The sequence below is a fragment of the Chrysemys picta genome, chromosome 22 (assembly GCF_011386835.1).
Source record: "Chrysemys picta bellii isolate R12L10 chromosome 22, ASM1138683v2, whole genome shotgun sequence".
In the NCBI taxonomy this organism is placed as follows: Eukaryota; Metazoa; Chordata; order Testudines; family Emydidae; genus Chrysemys; species Chrysemys picta.
Genome location: NC_088812.1, coordinates 5973860 through 5992540, shown reverse-complemented (window position 1 = coordinate 5992540; position 18681 = coordinate 5973860). Strand labels below are relative to the sequence as shown.

At 53.9% G+C, this 18681-nt stretch overlaps 2 protein-coding genes across 4 annotated transcripts in view; one reads left to right on the top strand and one right to left on the bottom strand.

Annotated features, from left to right (window-relative positions):
* Nucleotides 1-18351, bottom strand: part of LOC101943492 (adhesion G protein-coupled receptor E3-like) — a 33749-nt gene extending 15398 nt beyond the window's left edge. For 2 of the 3 annotated variants that reach the window (XM_065576110.1, XM_065576111.1), the window contains exons 1-5: nt 18211-18350; nt 4562-4618; nt 3158-3295; nt 2268-2423; nt 287-421 (exon numbers count right to left, since the gene is read on the bottom strand). In XM_065576110.1, the coding sequence (XP_065432182.1) occupies nt 287-421; nt 2268-2423; nt 3158-3295; nt 4562-4618; nt 18211-18241 (517 nt within the window). In that variant the 5' untranslated portion in view covers nt 18242-18350. Of the gene's footprint in view, nt 1-286; nt 422-2267; nt 2424-3157; nt 3296-4561; nt 4619-18210 lie in introns of all 3 variants that reach the window. The other variant, XM_065576112.1, reaches the window with a different exon arrangement.
* On the top strand, nt 11463-14006 carry LOC135977087 (uncharacterized). Its single transcript, XM_065576135.1, has 2 exons — nt 11463-12442; nt 13437-14006. Exons 1-2 carry the CDS (start codon nt 11866-11868, stop codon nt 13910-13912), a joined length of 1053 nt encoding a protein of 350 aa, XP_065432207.1. The 5' UTR covers nt 11463-11865; the 3' UTR covers nt 13913-14006.
* Nucleotides 18352-18681: the final 330 nt, after the last annotated feature.

Here is an 18681-nt window from a genome sequence, read left to right as displayed (position 1 = left end):
GCTGCAAAAAAGTCACGAGATTGGATTAAAATTCACAAGATTTTTTAAAAAAAAAAATCCATTTTGGCTTTGTTTTTTTGACTCTGGTTTGGGAGCTGTCGGTCACCCGAGCGTAATGTTTAGCAGTTTTTCCTGCACCACGTGGGCCAGGCCCTAATTTTAGCCAAAAGCGGAATCACGGGACTCTGGGAGGTGGGGCTCTAACGCAACACCACACATTAGCAACTCTGCAGACAAACCAGAAACATCATGCCTTTGTCACGACTGTTTCCAGCTCCTGTTGTACCTGTGCAGATCTTAGACGGATCCTTTTGACTCTTCCGAAATCCCCCACTGCATTTACACATGTAACTCCCTGGCATGTTGATGCAGGTCCCGTGGGGCTCACAGATTGTGGCGTTTCGCTGGCACTCGTCAATGTCTGCAAGGAGAGAGAAAGCGCTAGGTCAGGCTGATCTAGGAGCTGTACCTTGGGCACTGGGGTGATGCTGCTGGGGGATAATCCAAGCGTCCGACATGCACCGTGCTCTGGGAAGACGGGGCTGGTTAGAGCCAGGAGTTCAGTGACTGGGTCAGCGAATGGGAGCAAGTTGGCTATTGTCCGGAATGAGCCGCTCCAGCTGGGAAGGGAAAAGCAGCCCTGCCAGGACACGCGCCGGCTGCTTGCTAAAGCTATCAAGTGGATCTGGCGCTGCCCAGTGCCGCAATACCAGTGCAGACGGCAATGCCTGAATGAGCCGCCTGCCCCTGGAAGGGACAAATGGGGAGCTGCTTTGGAGGAAGGGGATAGAAAATAACATCAGGGCTAGTCTAATGCCTGGATATCAGTCAATGGGGTGACCTCCTCTGCAATCTATGAGCTGCCCTGGGCACCCCCTTGCACACAGGACAGTGCAGAACCAGAGGGGTTCAGAGACAGGTAATGAGAATGATCAGGGAAAAACCCTCTGTGGAGAGAGATTGAAAAGACTGGGACTGTCACCTTAGCGTGAATGTAAGAGGGGACATGTTAAGAGTCTATAAATGACTGATGGGGATAGAGAAGGGAAATAGGGAGCTTCTGTTCTCCCCACCTCATAACAGTAGAGCAAAGGCCAGTCACAAAGTTAGAAGAGGGGAAATTCGAAACTGAGCCAAGGAAAGGCTGTTTCGCGCAATGTGCGATTAGCCTGTGGAACTCCCCACCACAGGAGTCACTGAGGCCAAGAATTTAGCAAGTTTCAAGGAGCGACTGGACATTCCTACGGTTGATGAGAACAGCCGGAGTGATCATAGTTAAAGGGCACAAACGTTTGGGAAGAGAGAAAACCTCCTGCTGTGGGGCTTCAGCCCAGCTGAGTATCAGAGACCAGGAAGTGAGGGCAGATTATCCCCCGGCTGCCACTGCAGGGCTCTTCCACCGTCCTCTGCAGCATCTGGCTCTGGCCCGTTGGAGCCGGGATACCAGGCTAGATGGGCCCCAGCTCTGATCCCGTCTGTGCTGTGCAAGTGCCAGCGTGACTTGTGTCTCAGCCTGGCCGGGGCCACGGTTTTGCCTCTTCAGAGGCTGAGCTGCTCCCGGGGCAGACTGACCCTGTAAGAACCGACCGGCTGCATCCTGCCAAGTGCTGCCTCCTCCGCCCCTCGGCCCTGCGACACTCGCGGGTTCTCCTGACAGCACCAAGGCGGCTCCGCGTTTCCAGAACCTGCTTTATTCCAGAAACGACGTACAATCGGGTTCCGCCCCCGAAGGCTTCTAAGAGTCCATGCGGGATGGGAACGGAGCTTCCAGGACCGAGGCCGGGGTGCCCAGCACTGCAGCTATTCCCTGCCCCCCAGGGCCCAAAGCAGGAAGATTAAGGGCGTGGCTGGGGCATACTGTGCTGTGGCTATTCTCTCCTCCCCAGGGTCCATAGGGGGAGAGCGCACTGTGCTATTTCCATGGCCTATACACGAGGCCCCTTCCAAGGCTCAGAGGGACACTGGAAGCCCAGATGCTGCATGCTGGGGCCAGCGAGGGACCCCTCCCCTTTCCCCAGCGCATCACTGCAGCACAAGGAATTTGCTCCGTGGGTCTGTTTATTCCCCATCCAAGCGCCAGGCATAGGGGTGAACACAGCCCCATGCTCTGCGGGAGCAGGTGAGGGTCACGTCTCATCACAGCCTTGCTGACGGCCTCGGGCCACTGCCAAAGCCGGTAGCAGCACCGGTGCAGCGCCAGGCCTGGAACGAGCATTTGTGTGTGTGAGGGAGGGGTCTCAGCAGATGGGGGGCAGGGGAGAGCTCACCCTGGCAGGTGTTCTCACTCGCGTTCATGAAGTTGGCTTTCCCAGAGCTGGACTCGTAGCCATCGATGCAGCTGCAGTAGTAACTCCCATCCCTGTTGATGCAGTTTGCGTAGCGTCCGCAGTCTGGCGGGCTCAGCCCCAGACACTCGTTAATATCTGTAATGCAAGAGGGGACGCTCTGTACAGTCCTGGGAGGGAGACTTTCCCCGTATCACCCCCTCCCAGCCCCCCGCACTGAGCTGGGAGATGGGATCCAGGCAACTGGGGCCCTGAGCGGTTAGTGATTAAGGGTCTGATTCTCAGTTACCCATTTCTGCTGCTGGAATGTCGGAAACAACCATCTGAGCCTCTTGTCCCAGGTACGGGGGGTTCGGCCCCACAAACACCCAGATCTCCCATGTGAGGGGAGGGTGGGGAGACTCCCTCTGGGGCTCTAGGCTCCCTGTGTGTTGGGTGGGGGGGGGATGATAAGCTGCCTCTCCTCTGCCCCCTCCCTCCTTGGATCCCTGCGTGGTGGGGGGTGGGGGGAAAGTATAGCCAGGGGTGCCCCATTCTGCTCCCGTGGGGCCCCTCTGCCCCTGGACACCCAGGGGCTGATGAGGGCCCAGGCTGGGGTTCAGACGGGTCAGTGTGATGGGCCCCCCCACCCTGTGCCTAATCCACAGAGCCCAACACTCCTGGCTCCTGCTGCAGCCGCTCCTGCTGCTCACTCTGGAGGCCCCGGTTCGATCCCCAGGAGGGCGGCACTCACCCGTGCTGCTGCCCCCCCCTCATTCCCCAGCCGGGCTGAGCCCCCCCAACAGGCCCTGGAGTCAGTGGAGTTGGCTGCTCCGGCCCTTAATGCCCTGCTCTGTCCCAGCCCCCCCAGGACAATGTGGGAGCCCCGTTACCATCACAGATCTCCGTTATGTCGGTGAAGAAGCGATTCCCATGTGACTGGTATCCATCCAGGCAGGTGTAGTGGGTGTTGTTCACACACTTGGCGTTTTCTGGGCATAGCATATGGTTGTTGCAGTCCTCAGTGGTACCTGCAGGGGCGAGAACAGCTGGGCAGGGTCAGCCAGTGCAGAGCAGCTCCCCCCCCCACACACAGTGGGATCGACTCCTTTCACACACCCCAATCGCTGATTTTCGTCCCTGAGCTCCTGGCAAACAGCTCCGACGCCGTCCACCGCCTGGCAACAAACTGTCCTCGGCTGCACAGGGGCCTTGGCTCTCCGGGGTGCCCCCGGCACAGACAGGCAGAGCCGCCGAAGCCGGGCGTCGCTTCAAGTGAAACATTTTCGCTCTCGCTCAATTTTTCTCCTTTTTGTTGCTGCTGTCGTTACTCTCGTTAGCGTCAATTTCAAACCCAAAACCTCACTCCAAACCGGAAAACCGGAATTTTTTGTTTTGAAAATTATTTCATCTTCCCAACTCCCACACACAATGTTTTCCCGAGTAAAACCAAACATTCCTCTGAACCGAATTGGCATTTCCTGGCAAAAAATGGTTCCTTGGGAAGTTCCTGCCCGGCTCTGCTCTGGATTGACTGAGAGCGGAATCGGGCGCGAGGCTAGTTTGGATCCTGAGCTGCCTCCCATGACCCAGATTGTGACCTGCCTACGGGGGCTCCTGGATCCTTTAGCTGCCCGGTGTCTGGGGCTCCGCTGGGATCTGTCCCTCTGGCCAGCGTGAGGGGAAGGATCCCAGCGCAGCTTAGCCGGCTGCAGGGTTGGGATGGGAGCAGACGGAGCAGGGTGGGAGCAGCACTGGGGGACCCCAGTGGGTCGATGGGAATTTGCTCGAATCCCATCTTGGGATTCGCAGCAGAGCTGGGCTCGGGGTGCAGAGTCCGGATCCCAAACGCCCCATAGATGGGCACGTGGGTCCCAGGTTTCAGTTCAGCCTGATTTTAGAGGGACGGAGGCACCTACAAATGCGACTTCTAACGTCTGAGCCATCAGGGGTTTGATTAGGGCTGGTCAATAACACAGCCCTTGGCTACAAAGGGGATCTGCCCCTCACTCCAGCCCCCAGTGTAGAGCCCTGAGCCCCAGTGTCTATTCTCTGCTGGCCACGGGGCTGGGAAGGGAAGAGGAGGGCTACAGAGGGGCCTTCTCCTCTCCCCTGCATGCACCCATTGTGTTCTATAAACCCACCCCAAGACGCCCATGCCAAGGGGCTGCTCCCAGCTTGCCAGACCCTAACTCTGCTCTCCTCCCACAAGGGAAAGGGACCAGAGGGGGCAGAGGCCGGAGACCCCGGGCAGCCGGGAGCATTCGGGAAGGTTAGCCAGGAGGAGTCAACCTTACCTTGTATGATATCAGTCTGGGCCACAGTGCTCCCCAGGCACAGGGCGATGCAGAGCCCTGGAAGGCAAAGAGACAGGGTAAGTCACCATGGGCAGCCGCCCCAGTCCTGCCAATCCTGGGCCAATGGCCAGTCAGTGCCCTGACGATGGTGGAATTAAAAATGCAGAAACCTGTTCTCTGGGAAATCAGCCCGAACTGATTTACCAGATGATAAAGGACCCGAGGGCCGAGTGCCTGAGGTGACGTGAAGAGGGGAAGCAGCGTGCTGTGGAATCCCATTCTGCTTTCCTAGGAAGGGAGCTAAAAAGGGGGCGCGGCTTTGAAATTCAGCTCTGGTCGATCTCCCCCCGGGAGACTCCATGGAGGACGAGGGAGCTGGGGAGGTGACGGCATCACAGTTCCTGGGGAGCGAAGGCCGAGCCATTAATTCAAAGATTCTAAGGCCAGGAAGGGAGCAGGCTGATCCGGCCTCTCACGCTGCACAGGGCAGAGAATGACCCAGGGATTCCTGCATCCAGCCCATAGCTGGGGATGGAGCTAGTGCAGAGCTCGAGAGAGGACAGCCCGTCTGTTCCACTCCACGTGATGGAAACCGCTGTTGTGTGTTCACACTGTCAGCTGTCTGCGCAATAGCGTGTTCACACTTGCGGCACTTGCAGCGGTATTCGGAGCGGTGCACTCTAGGCAGCTATCCCACAGAGCACCTCTTTCTCTTCTGCCGCTCAGAGTTGTGGGAAAGCAGAGAGGGTCTGGGGGAATCTTGGGTCCTGCCCCAGTACCCCGTTATGCATTGCTTTGCATCCCAGCAATCCCTATGCTTCTGTCTGCATTTGGTGTCATCTTTCAACAATTTGTGTATTGCGTGGCCTGCCTCTTTGGGCTGCAGGAATTAATCCCGAACTGTTGACCAATATGCGGCTTGTTTTGACCAATATGTCAAGACTGGCAGTGAAGTTATTCCTTAAACTACAAAGGCAAGAGGAGTGCGACATGGATCTCGCCACGCGTAGTAGCTACAATACGAGGTTGCTTGTGGCATTCACAGAGGTGCTGACCACAGTAGAACGCGACTTTTGGGCTCAGGAAACAAGCACTGAGTGGTGGGATCACATCGTGATGCACGTCTGGGATGACGAGCAGTGGCTGTAGAACTTTTGGATGAGGAAAGCCACATTCATGGGACTGTCTGATGAGATCGCCCCAGCCCTGCTGTGCAAGGACAGGAGAATGAGAGCTGCCCTGCCGTTGGAGAAGCACGTGGCGATTGCACTGTGGAAGCTGGCTACTCCAGACTGCTACCGTTTGGTCGCTAACCAGTTCGGAGTGGGAAAGTCGATCGTTGGACTCGTGTTGATAGAAGTCTGCAGGGCCATTAATCGTATCATGCTCCAAAAGACCGTGACTCTGGGCAACGTGCGTGACATTGTGGACGGCTTTGCACAAATGGGCTTCCCTAACTGCGGAGTGGTGATAAATGTCGCGCACATTCCAATTCTGGCACCAGACTACCTAGCCACTGAGTAGATTAATCGCAAGGGGTATTTCTCAATTGTTCTCCAGGTGCTTGTGGATCACCGTGGGCGTTTCACAGACATTAACACAGGCTGGTCTGGAAAGGTGCATGACACACACATCTTTTGGAATACCGGCCTGTTCAGGAAGCTGCAAGCAGGGACTTTCTTCTCAGACCAGAAGATCACCATAGGGGAAGTGGAAATGCCCATTGTGATCCTGGAAGACCCAGCCTACCCCTTAATGTCGTGGCTTATGAAGCCACACACGGGGTAACTTGACAGCAGTATGGAGCGGTTCAAGAACAGGCTGAGCAAGTGCAGAATGACTGTTGAATGTGCTTTTGGGCATTTAAAAGCCCGCTGGTGCTGCCTCTATGGGAAGCTGGACCTGGCCGATGACAATATTCCGATGCTTATAGCCGCATTCTGGACACTCCATAATATTTGTGAAGGGAAGGGTGAAAGCTTCACTAAAAGCTGGATCACAGAGTTTCAGTGCCTGGAAGCTGAGTTTGAATAGCCAGAGACCAGGGCTATTAGAGGGGGGCAATACGGGGCATCAGGCTCAGGGATGCCTTGAGGCAGCAATGTGAAGCTGAAGGCCACTTATATTTCTTGCTATGCTCAGGAGTGCAGTGCTTGTAATGCTAGGAGGTGATTGCTGCAGATGATGCAATATGTGGGTTTAACATAATTGTATGTCGCTTTGCAGGGATCTTTTTGCTTTCAATAAATAAAATAAAGATTGCTTTCAAACCCGCACAATTGTTTTGTTAAAAAACAACAACTGGAGGAGAGAGTCAAAAAACATCAGCAGTGGGGGGGATGGGGGAAGAGAAGGTCCCAGGAGGAGGAGGGGTCCGGGGCGGCTAAAGATTTGTGTATGTCCAGGGATCATATCCAACCTTCTCCTTTGGAGTGCAATGCAGCGGGTCCTGTACTTCAGCAGGGCCACACTGCAGAGGGATGGGTGTTGAGTGGAGCGGGCAGTGGGAGTCGGCAGTGCTGGACTGTGACGGGGAAGGAGTGGAAAGCCGCAGTACAGACTGGAGCCAGGAGGTTGATAAGAGTGTGTTGGTGGTGTCTGGGGGGCGCATGGGAAAGAGTTTTGCGACAGCGGCTGCAGGGGAGGGCGGGTGCGGAGCTGCTCAGTTTGAAGAGCTAGTATCGCCTGGAGCGTGTCTGCTTGGCGCTCCATAACCTTTAGGAGCCGCTCCATGGCTTCATTCTGGCGCGCCGCGTTCTCCTTCGGTCCCTCTTCTCGCTGTCCCACCACTCCTTGAATTCCTGTTTCTCGGCGGTAGACTGCATCATAACATCACACAGAAAATCCTCCTTAGTTTTTCTTGGCCCCTTTCTAATTCTGCACAACTGTTCAGCCGCCGATAACCAAGAGGGAGGCTGGGCTCCCAGGGTCATCTCTGTGAAGTTTAAACACAACATTTTACGAAAGCCATATTGTTTGCAACACAGAGAGCACTGATTCAGTGCTTTAAACACAGCCAGTACTCACACACCTGGCACTAACTGGCTGACCCCAGGCAAGCAAATATGAGCCACAAGATCCCCAAAATGGTGAGTAGCCACAGAGGCAGGGGAAATCACTCTTCTCGGACCCTGCTGTACACTGGGCACGTGGCTTTTGGGGAGAGCCAGCACAGTAGGGAGGGGTTGATCATTCCTTTCCCCACACTTTCCACAGGATGTGATCATTATGGAAGATACCTCGCTGCTGAGGGTCAGCAGGGAATCAAGGGAGGGTCTTCTCCAACACTCCGGCTTCTGCCCTGGCCCCTATGCAGCTCATCTGTGTGCAGCAATGCCCCCCCCCCCCCGATGGCACAGTGATGCGGGAAAGTTAATGTTAATGGGGCAAGAAACAAAGCAGCTGTGCCAAAGAACCTGTAGCAGTGGATTGCCCCGTATCTCCACTAGAGTTTCCTGGAGATCTCCGAGGGAGATTCCCGTGACGTGAGGGAGTCAATCAACAGCCTGTTCCTCCACTCAGACTAGGCATGTGGTGGGCAACAAGCCTTCTTTCTGCAACCCTCCTTCCCCCAAGAACTCACTTGAGTGATTCCCAAAATCAAATCCACTTACCAGGGGCCTCCTCTCTTGTTTGCACTTCGCCAACATCTGTGACTGGCTAGTCTCCTCCGGGGTAGAAAAGAGCTCCTGGCTGCATGCATCTCTGACCTCCGAGTCATCCTTTGCCTCTGTATTCCCCTCCCCCTCCACATCCTCATCCAAGATTTCCTCCTCCTGGCTCAGTCCACTTTCAACTGGCACGCGAGCCACCAAGGTATCCACAGTGGCTTTTGCAGTGGAGGTGAGGTCGCCGTCGAGTATTGCGTCCAGCTCTTTGAAGAACCGGCAGCTCGAAGACGCAGCACTAGAGCGGTGGTTTGCCTCCCGTGCCTTCTGGTAGGCTACCAGCAGCTCCTTCCCTTTGACCCTGCACGGCAACGTGTCCCGGTCATGGCCCCTTTCTATCATGCATTGTAAAATCTGTCCGTAGATATCATAATTCCTACGGCTGGAGCACAGCTGGGACTGGACAGCCTCCTCTCCCCAAATATCGATGAGGTCCAGCAGCTCGGCATTGCTCCAAGTGGGAGATCGCCTGGTGCGTGGAGCAGGCATGGCCACCTGGAAAGATAAGCTGAGACCACTGCACACGTCACCGAGCAAACAGGAAGGGGACTTTCAAAATTCCAAAGGAATTTACGGGGTGAGGATGACGGTTGGTCACCTGAGGGCAGGGTAGTAGAGTTCAAACCGATGACCAGAGAGGCGAGACCAGGCATTGTGGGACACCTCCCGGAGGCCAATTGCAGCGCTGTAATCAACCAGGGTGTCTACACTGGCACTGTGGCACTGTAGCCCTGGTGCAGAAACCTCTACGCCTCTCGTTGGGGTGATATTTTTACAGTGCTACAACTGTGCAGTTTCTGCGCACTAAGTGGCCTGGCAGTGTGTAACCTTGGGAGTTACAGCGCAGAAAGCTGCTTTATTGCACAGAAACTTGCCAATTTAGACAGAGCCTAAGATGTTTCCAGCAGTCATCCTGGGCAGGGATTCAGTGATTAACTCACTTCCCTGCCTTAAATAGGATTCAGATATGGCGGGAATCTTTGTTTCCTAGTTTGATCCCCACCACCTATTAGTGGAAATATACTGGTAGTCCAGTACCAGGTGACATGATCACATGACCCTGCGGTGTCAAAGCAGCATCCCAGGAAGCTTCTCAGGAAGGTGGGAGATTAGCATCTTCAAAGTTCTATTGTCCGTCTTAAATGGCCCATCCAGGCTGATTGCTTATTGTCTGGTGGATGTTCCCCAGGTGCAAACCCTCTAGTAACTGTTACATAGTCAAATTTCCTAACTTCAGATACAGAATTGATACATGCATACAAATAGGATAATCATATTCAGTAAATCATAACCTTGCCAATGACCCATCTTGCATAGAACACATCTGTTATGCCAGATTCATATCATAACAATATCCTATGAGGAATATCAGGCGTAATGTTACATCTGGGTTTTCCCTTCTGTTGGTAAAGCGTGTGGTCAATTGTTTGAGCACACTTTGGTTCGTTATGCAGTATGCCCAAGAGACCAAATAACTAATCTCAGTCTGCTTTATTGCTAAAAGTCAGTAATAGCTAAGGCTGGGTGTCCGTCACGAAGGTCTTGGAAGTCATGGATTCTGTAGCTTTCTGTGACCTCCATGATTTCTGTACCGGCTGGTCCTGGGAGGCCACTGCTGGGGCAATGTTGGGCCACCACACACCCCCAGCTGCAGCAGTAGTTTGGGTGTGGGAGGGGGCTCAGGGCTGGGGGTTGGTTGTGTACCTTGGGGGGGTGGGGGGGGAGAGGGACTCCACGGAAGTGGCCAGCATGTCCCTGCAGCTCCTAGGCAAAGGGGCCAGAGGACTCTGTGTGCTGCCTCTGCCTCCAAGCACCGATCCCGCAGCTCCCATTGGCTGTGGTTCCCAGGCAATGGGAGCTGTGGAGCCTGTGCCCATGGCAGGGGCAGCACACAGAGGACCCCTTGCCTTCCCTCCCACTAGGAGCTGAAGGGACAGCTCTGGCTAGCCCTGCCAACTCTCCCTCCCCAGTACAAGAAAGGTTCCTGGGCCATGTGCCACCTATGCCCCCCAGCACCCGACACGTGGTGCACCCTAGGCCACCTCCCTCCAGCACCCACAGTGCTCCTGGGCCACCCCCAAAGAGCACTTAAAGACCCCCAGCCCAAGTTTTAGTTAGGGGTATATAGTACAAGTCATAGACAGCTCATAGGCTGTGAAGTTTTGTGTACTGCCCGTGACCTGTCCATGACTTTTACTAAAAATACCTGTGACTAAACCTAGCCTTAGTAATAACATATTACAGGAACAAAGGTTCAGTACAACTCCAATTTCCGGGAACCCGTCTCCTCCAGCAGTGCTGAATTCACCTTACAAAGAAGGCTTGTGTCCAAAGTCACACCCCTAAAGCCGTCCTTTTTATACCCAACCTGTTTACAAGGAAAGAGGTACTGTATGCATCCTCTGAGGCTAGTCTTCACCTACCATCTTTCTACCAGTGGTGAGCTGGAGCCGGTTCGCGGGAACCGGTTGTTAAATTTAGAGGCCCCCGGGACAACCGGTTCTAAAAGGGCATTTAAATTTAACAAACGGTAAAGCTCCGGCAGCTCCCCTCCCCAACCCTGGCCCCAGCTCACCTTTGCTCTGCCTCCTGCCCTGAACGCTCCGCCCTGCTTCTCCTCCCCGCCCCTGCTTCCCGCGAATCAGCCCGGCGCGGCTCCAGCCTCACGGCGCGGCCTGGCCCGGCCCAGCCCAGCTCCAGCCATGCAGCGCGGCCCGGCTCCAGCTGCGCGGCGCGGCTGTAGCCCCGCCAACCACCTCCAGGCAGCATGGTAAGGGGGCAGGGAGCGGGTGTTGGATAGAGGGCAGGGTAGTTCGGGGGTTTGGATAGGGGTTGGGGCAGTCAGAGGGCGGGGAACAGGGGGATTGAATGGGGGCAAGGATCCCGGGGGGACAGTCAGGAAGGAACAGGGGTTGGATGGGGTGGTGGGAGGCAGTCAGGGGCAGGAGTTCCAGGGGCAATCAGGGGACAGAGAGAAGGGGTGGTTGGATGGGGCAGGAGTCCCGGGTGCCCATCAGGAATGAGAGGAGGGGTTGGATGGGGTGGTGGGGGCAGTCAGGGGACAGGGAAGAGGGATGGGTGGGGCAGGGGTCCCGGGGGGCCATCAAGGAACATGGGGGAGTGGATGGGGCAGGAGTCCTGGGGGGCGGGCCACGACCCCTTTGTGGGGTGAGGAGGGAACCGTTTATTACATTTTTGGCAGCTCATCACTGCTTTCTATCTTGTTTTTTTGATACCTTAGGCCTGGTCTACACTAGGCGTTTATGTCGAAGTTAGCGCCGTTAAATCGAATTAACCCTGCACCCGTCCACACTGCGATGCTATTTAGTTCGACATAGAGGTCTCTTTAATTCGACTTCTGTACTCCTCCCCGACGAGGGGAGTAGCGCTAAATTCGACATGGCCATGTCGAATTAGGCTAGGTGTGGATGGAAATCGACGCTAATAGCTCCGGGAGCTATCCCACAGTGCACCACTCTGTTGACGCTCTGGACAGCAGTGCGAGCTCGGATGCTCTGACCAGCCACACAGGAAAAGCCCCGGGAAAATTTGAATTTGAATTCCTTTTCCTGTCTGGCCAGTTTGAATCTCATTTCCTGTCTGGACATCGTGGCGAGCACAGCAGCACTGGCAACGATGCAGAGCTCTCCAGCAGTGATGGCCATGCAGTCTGGGAATAGAAAGAGAGCCCCAGCATGGACTGATCGTGAAGTCTTGGATCTCATCGCTGTGTGGGGCGATGAGTCCGTGCTTTCCGAGCTGCGATCCAAAAGAAGGAATGCAAAGATCTACGAGAAGATCTCTAAAGACATGGCAGAGAGAGGATACAGCCGGGATGCAACGCAGTGCCGCGTGAAAATCAAGGAGCTGAGACAAGGCTACCAGAAGACCAAAGAGGCAAACGGACGCTCCGGATCCCATCCCCAGACATCCCGTTTCTACGAGGCACTGCATTCCATCCTCGGTGCTGCCGCCACCACTACCCCACCAGTGACCGTGGACTCTGAGGATGGGATACTGTCCACGGCCGGTTCCTCAGACATGTTAGGGGACGGGGAAGATGAGGAAGGAGATGAGGAGGGCGAGGCAGTTGGCAGCTCTCACAACGCTGATTTCCCCGACAGCCAGGATCTCTTCATCACCCTTACAGAGATCCCCTACGAAGCGTCCCCAGCCATTACCCCGGACACAGAATCTGGTGAAGGATCAGCCAGTAAGTGTTGTAAACATCTAAACATTTATTTTTAACAAAACAGGAATATTAACAATTAAAAGAATGGGTTGTTCATGATTAGTGTGCCCTAGGCGCTTAACGGTTTAGTAAGGGGCAGTGCAAGTTTTGAAAAGAAATCTAGCAATGTCCGGTTTTCAGTGATTGTCCTGCACAAGCCGCTCTACTGTGTATTCCCTGCTACTGCAGCTACAGTAAAATGCGGTCTATATGTGCGGGGATAGAGCAGTAATCCTCCTGGGACATCTCGATGAAGCTCTCCTGGAGGTAACTTGAAAGCCGTTGCATGAGGTTCTTGGGGAGAGCGGCCTTATTGGGTCCTCCGAAGTACGACACGTTGCCGCGCCACGAGATTATCAGGTACTCGGGGATCATTGCTCTGCACAGCAGGGCGGCATACGGCCCTGGTCTTTGGAGGCTTTCCCGGAGCATTCTCTCTTTGTCGCTCTCGGAGATCCTCATCAGGGTGATGTCGGCCATGGTGACCTGCTTTTAATTAGGTAGGGGAATGTTAGTGTTGGGACTGCTTTCCCGTTCCTTTACAGAACTGTCACCGCTGGTTTGCAGCCACGCGGTGGAGGCGGGAGAGGGGCAGCCGAAAGGGATCATTCCCGGGGACAGCCGCGAGGGGGTGGGACAGGGGCAGAGTTCCCACTTGCCGGATTGCTGGCAGCAGGGACTGACATTGATTTAAATGTGAAATGAGGCCAGTGGTAATATAAAAGTTTTAAACTGCCACAAGTGTACGGCTTACCATGTCTGCCTGCAACAGAAATTCCGTTGTGCTGCCTCGCTTCTCAAATGTGCTGTTCAAGACCCCAGGCACTGAATGCGAAGGCCGAGAATTCGACCTTGTGCTGAGTGCGCATGTGAAAGGTGCTGTGCATGGTCTTGTTCACAGAGAAAGACTATGTTCTTTGTTCACAACTACATTTATCTTTCAGAGGAATTCACTCCCTTTTTCCCATTTCCACAGCCCCGTCTGCGACTGTCTCACAACCTAGCCTGGAATCACACTCCCAGAGGCTAGCGCGGATTAGGCGTAGGAAGAAGAGGACACGGGAGGACATGTTCTCTGAGCTTATGGCCTCTTCCCAAGCCCAGGCAGCACAGCAGACCCAGTGGCGGGAGAACTTGACCCGAATGCACCAAGCCAACATGGATCGGGAGGAGAGGTGGCGGCAGGAAGACCAGCAGGCGACTCAAACGCTGCTTGGACTACTGAGGGAGCAAACGGACACGCTCCGGCGCCTTGTGGATGTTCTGCAGGAACGGAGGCAGGAGGACAGAGCCCCGCTGCAGTCCATCTCTAACCGCCCTCCCCCGCCACCAAGTCCCATACCCACCTCACCCAAAGTGCAAAGAAGGAGAGGCGGCAGAGTCCCTGCTAACTCTCACTCCACCCCTGCAGAGAGCTCTAGTAGCAGAAGGCTCTCATTTCCCAAAATTTGAAAAGTTCTTTCCTTCCCGCCTGACACAAGCCCACGTCCAAGTTTCACCTCCCAATGCCATGTGTAGTTGATAATAAAAAATTCGTTTCTGTTAACTACTGTTTCAATCATGTTCTTTTGGAGGAGGAGGGGAAAGGGGGTTGGAAATTGGACAGGACAGTCTCCTTTGGCAGGGTACATAGTCGGGGGCAGGCACAGCAGCAGGGCACATACACAGTGCAGTGATGCAGTGACTAGTTGCCCCGGTTAGTCTGGGAGGTTGTTTTGATGTAATGTTGGGGGGGGTGGGTTGCTCTGTGACTTTGTGGCGGGGGAGGGCAGTTACAGATCTTAAGCGCCGGTCCTTAGACAGGATCACAGAGCCACACAGCATGGGATCTGTAACCGTCCTCCCCCTGCCACAAAGTCAAATAGACCTCCCATACACACAGTCCCGATCAGGAGGGGTGACAGGCTCCGTTGAAACAAGCATCCCACCGCAGCGGAGCCTGTCAATCCTTGAGTTTAGAAGCTGCATTCGCATCACAACACTAGACCCGCCCCGCACCACAGTCTGCGTCCCAGTTTTAAAAAATTCCCGCTAAAACAGTATTAAAGAAAACGGTGTGCTTTAACAAAGTAGAACTATTTTTATTTCGACACGTGTGTTGGAGGGGGGGTGAAGGGGGTATGTAACTGGATAGGATAGTCAACATTACCTGGGTAAAGAAACGGGGGCAGGTTTAGCTTCTCAGTACACAAACTATAAAATCACAGGTTACCCTGCTCACTCAGGAACTTTGCTTTCAAAGCCTCCCGGATGCACAGCGCTTCCCGCTGGTCTCTTCTAATCGCCCGGCTGTCTGGCTGTGAGTAATCACCAGCCAGGCTATTTTCCTCAACCTCCCACCCCGCCATAAAGGTCTCCCCCTTGCTCTCACAGAGATTGTGGAGCACACAGCAAGCTGCTATAACAATGGGGATATTGGTTTCGCTGAGATCACAGCGAGTCAGTAAGCTTCTCCATCTCCCCTTGAGACGGCCAAAAGCACACTCCACCACCATTCTGCACTTGCTCAGCCGGTAGTTGAAGAGTTCTTTTTCAGTGTCCAGGGCGCCAGTATAGGGCTTCATGAGCCAGGGCATTAGCGGGTAGGCTGGGTCCCCGAGGATGACTATAGGCATCTCCACATCCCCAACAGTTATTTTGTGGTCCGGGAAGTAAATACCTTGTTGCAGCCGTCTAAACAGACCAGAGTTCCTGAAAACACGAGCGTCATGAACCTTGCCCGGCCATCCCACGTAGATGTTGGTAAAACGTCCCCTGTGGTCCACCAGTGCTTGCAGCACCATGGAAAAGTATCCCTTTCGGTTAATGTACTGGGTGGCCTGGTGGTCCGGTGCCAGGATAGGGATGTGAGTTCCATCTATGGCCCCACCGCAGTTTGGGAATCCCATCGCTGCGAAGCCATCTATGATCGCCTCCACGTTTCCCAGGGTCACTACCTTTGGCAGCAGTACATCAACGATTGCCTTCGCTACTTGCATCACAACAACCCCCACGGTAGATTTGCCCACCCCAAACTGGTTCGCGACTGACCGGTAGCTGTCTGGCGTTGCAAGCTTCCACAGGGCTATGGCCACTCGCTTCTGTACACTCAGTGCAGCTCGCAACCGGGTGTCACTGCGCTTCAGGGCAGGGGACAGCAACTCACAAAGTTCCAGGAAAGTTCCCTTCCGCATGCGAAAGTTTCGCAGCCACTGGGATTCATCCCAGACCTGCAGCACTATGCGGTCCCACCACTCAGTGCTTGTCTCCCGTGCCCAGAATCGCCGTTCCACGGCATCAACATGACCCATTGCCACTGTGATGTCCTCGGCGCTGGGTCGCCTGCTTTCTGACAGGTCTGTGCTACTCTCAGACTTCAGGACATCACCGCGGTGCCGTAGCCTCCTTGCCTGACTTTTCTGCATCTGCCTCAGGGAAACCTTTATGATAAGCTGCGAGACGTTGAGAGCGGCCACAACTGCAGCGATGGTCGCAGCGGGCTCCATGCTCGGAGTACAGTGGCGTCCGCGCTGTCAATGACTGGAAAAGCGCGCGAACTGTTTTCCCGCCGGCGCTTTCAGGGAGGGAGGGCGGGAGTGATGGACGGATGACGACAGTTTCCCAAAAGCACCCTCGACTCATTTTGTTACCCAGAAGGCATTGCCGGCTACACCCAGAATTCCAATGGGCAGAGGGGACTGCGGGAACTGTGGGATAGCTGACCACAGTGCACCGCTTCGAATGTCGACGCTATCACCGTTAGTGTGGACGCACAAAGTCGAATTACTGTCCTTAGTGTGGACACACACGTTCGACTTTGCAATATCGATTACAAAAATTCGATGCAAGTAAAATCGAACTACTCTCGTAGTGTAGACAAGGCCATAAAGTCCAGGTACCAAGATGTACCTCCTTGACTTGTCATGTATATATTGTCCTTATCTTTGGGACACTCCTACTGTAGTAACAGGCAGGAAGTTACTGTCACTGAACACCCATATGTGCTGATCCTGACAGTTTTCCTGGCTAATGCAAGGTGTTATGGGATACTTAGCATAGGTGAATAAGACTATAGGAAGACACAGGCCACTATTCCAGGCCATGTAACTGCTAGAAGTGTATATACACAATATAATGGTATATGCATTAAGCACATACTATCCAGATTAATATATGTAATGTGAATCATATCTATTGATCATGTGATATATTATATTAGCCAGGCATATATTGGTGAACACTCCAGAAATAGATTTAACCCCCACCTAAACAATTCAGCTAGTCCTAATGACCCAGATCCAATGACCCCACCCCTCATTACAGTGCCAATAACCCCTTTGAGAGCTGCCAAGCCTGTGTTAGCTTCATGGCAGAGACACATTGTGTGTGGGACTCTCATGATGGGCACAAACGCGGCACATACAGCATTACGTTCTGCCAGCCTGGGAACTTAACGCTTGACACTTGAGTGCTCCCTGGTGGTAGAGAGGAGAACAGGACAAGGAGGAGAAATACTTGAGAGAAATAAAAACTAAATACGTGTTTTAAAGATGTTATACACAGAAATAAGAAACAGAGAAAGAGCAAGAGACAGAGATGTGTCTCCTGGCCCCATCTATGGACCAAATTTTGCTTATTTACCCCACTCTGATTCTGGTGTAAATCCAATGAAGTCAATTCTTTCATTAAGAACTATTATTACTGTAGTGATATTTCGGAACCCCAGCTTTGTGCCCCTACAGAAATCTGGCTCAACCAGCTACCTGGAAAGTCCCCTGGTGCACTGGCTCTATGTTACAGCCCCAGGCACAGTGGGCATTCCCAGAGGTGAGTGTTATGGCCAATGTACTCCTACACTCTGGCTATTGCCAGCTGCTGGAATGGTCCCTTGGGGCTACAGACAGTTGAGGATGAATCAGAGAAGGCTTTGGGCTGCTCTGCTTCCAGGGACCAGACTGACCCGCAGTTATCCCCTGGGATTCAGTAGCGGTGAAAGTGGTGGAAAGCCATCTGGGACCCTCCACGCTCTGGTCTCCTAGTGAGCCCGTCTCAGATGAGCTCATCTCAGCCAGCCCCAGAAATCTGGCCCACTAAATCTAAGGGCATTTCAGTGAGTCTGGATGGAGTGTCAGTTGGTGCAATGTGAGCACTGGAGGGAGCAGAGGAAATAGCACGTGACACCAATGTAGCGTATGCCTAGGTGTAAATTCTAGCTCGAGGAGACATACCCGGGTTTGCTCTGACCCAGCTGGCGTGCCAAAAATTGAAGCTTGTCCACACTTGGTACAAACAACAGGAGAAGTTACCTGCCCTGACTACGATCCTGTCCAAGACCACAGGTATGCACTCAGGCTGGCCAGCCCCAATGGTGACATTTCTATTTCTAGCTAGATTCATAGATTCTAGGACTGGAAGGGACCTCGAGAGCTCATCGAGTCCAGTCCCCTGCCCGCATGGCAGGACCAAATACTGTCTAGACCATCTCTGATAGACATTTATCTAACCTACTCTTAAATATCTCCAGAGATGGAGATTCCACAACCTCCCTAGGCAATTTATTCCACTGTTTAACCACCTTGACAGTTAGGAACTTTTTCCTAAGGTCCAACCTAGACCTCCCTTGCTGCAGTTTAAACAGATGAGAGCTAGCGCAACTATGTCTTCTCGAGCTGAAACATTCACCTTCCAGCCCCAGTGCAGACAGACCCATGGGCCCCTCTGGACTCTCCTAGCCCCACCCGAGTTCAGCCCATGGACTTTGTTCCACTCACCCAATGGATACGCGTCACCTCGGGTTCCCATGGTGGCTCAGACGCTGTCAGGGCAGGTCGAGTTCTGAGGATTCTGAGCTTTGCAGCCTCCTTATCTCGGAGAAATTAGACAGGAAGCCAAGTTGACTCATGTCCTGTTGCATTATATCGTATCAACCGACAGTACTGCAGACAGGAAAGCACTGTCTTCTCAGCATGCCCTGCTCTCCTTCCTTCTGCCCTACCACTTCTCCCAGCCACATAATCATTTACCTTGCTGAGTACCTATGGGGCAAACTGACCACAGGGCAGAGGGCCTAGCACCATTTCACAGAATCAGACATGTGGAGTTGCAAGGGAGGTGAGGAGATCAAACAATCCATCCCCATGCGCTGAGGCAGGACTAAGTGCACCTAGACCATCCCTGGCAGCTTTTTGTCCAACCTGTTCTTAACCCCCCCCCCCGCCTCCACAGACTCCCTAGGTCACCTG

Excerpts from the sequence above, each read along its gene's own strand:
- LOC135977087 (XM_065576135.1), top strand. The coding sequence starts at position 11,866 with ATGCAGAGCTCTCCAGCAGTGATGGCCATGCAGTCTGGGAATAGAAAG. Across the intron at positions 12,443-13,436 it reads ATCTGGTGAAGGATCAGCCA|CCCCGTCTGCGACTGTCTCA; the intron begins GTAAGTGTTGTA and ends CCATTTCCACAG.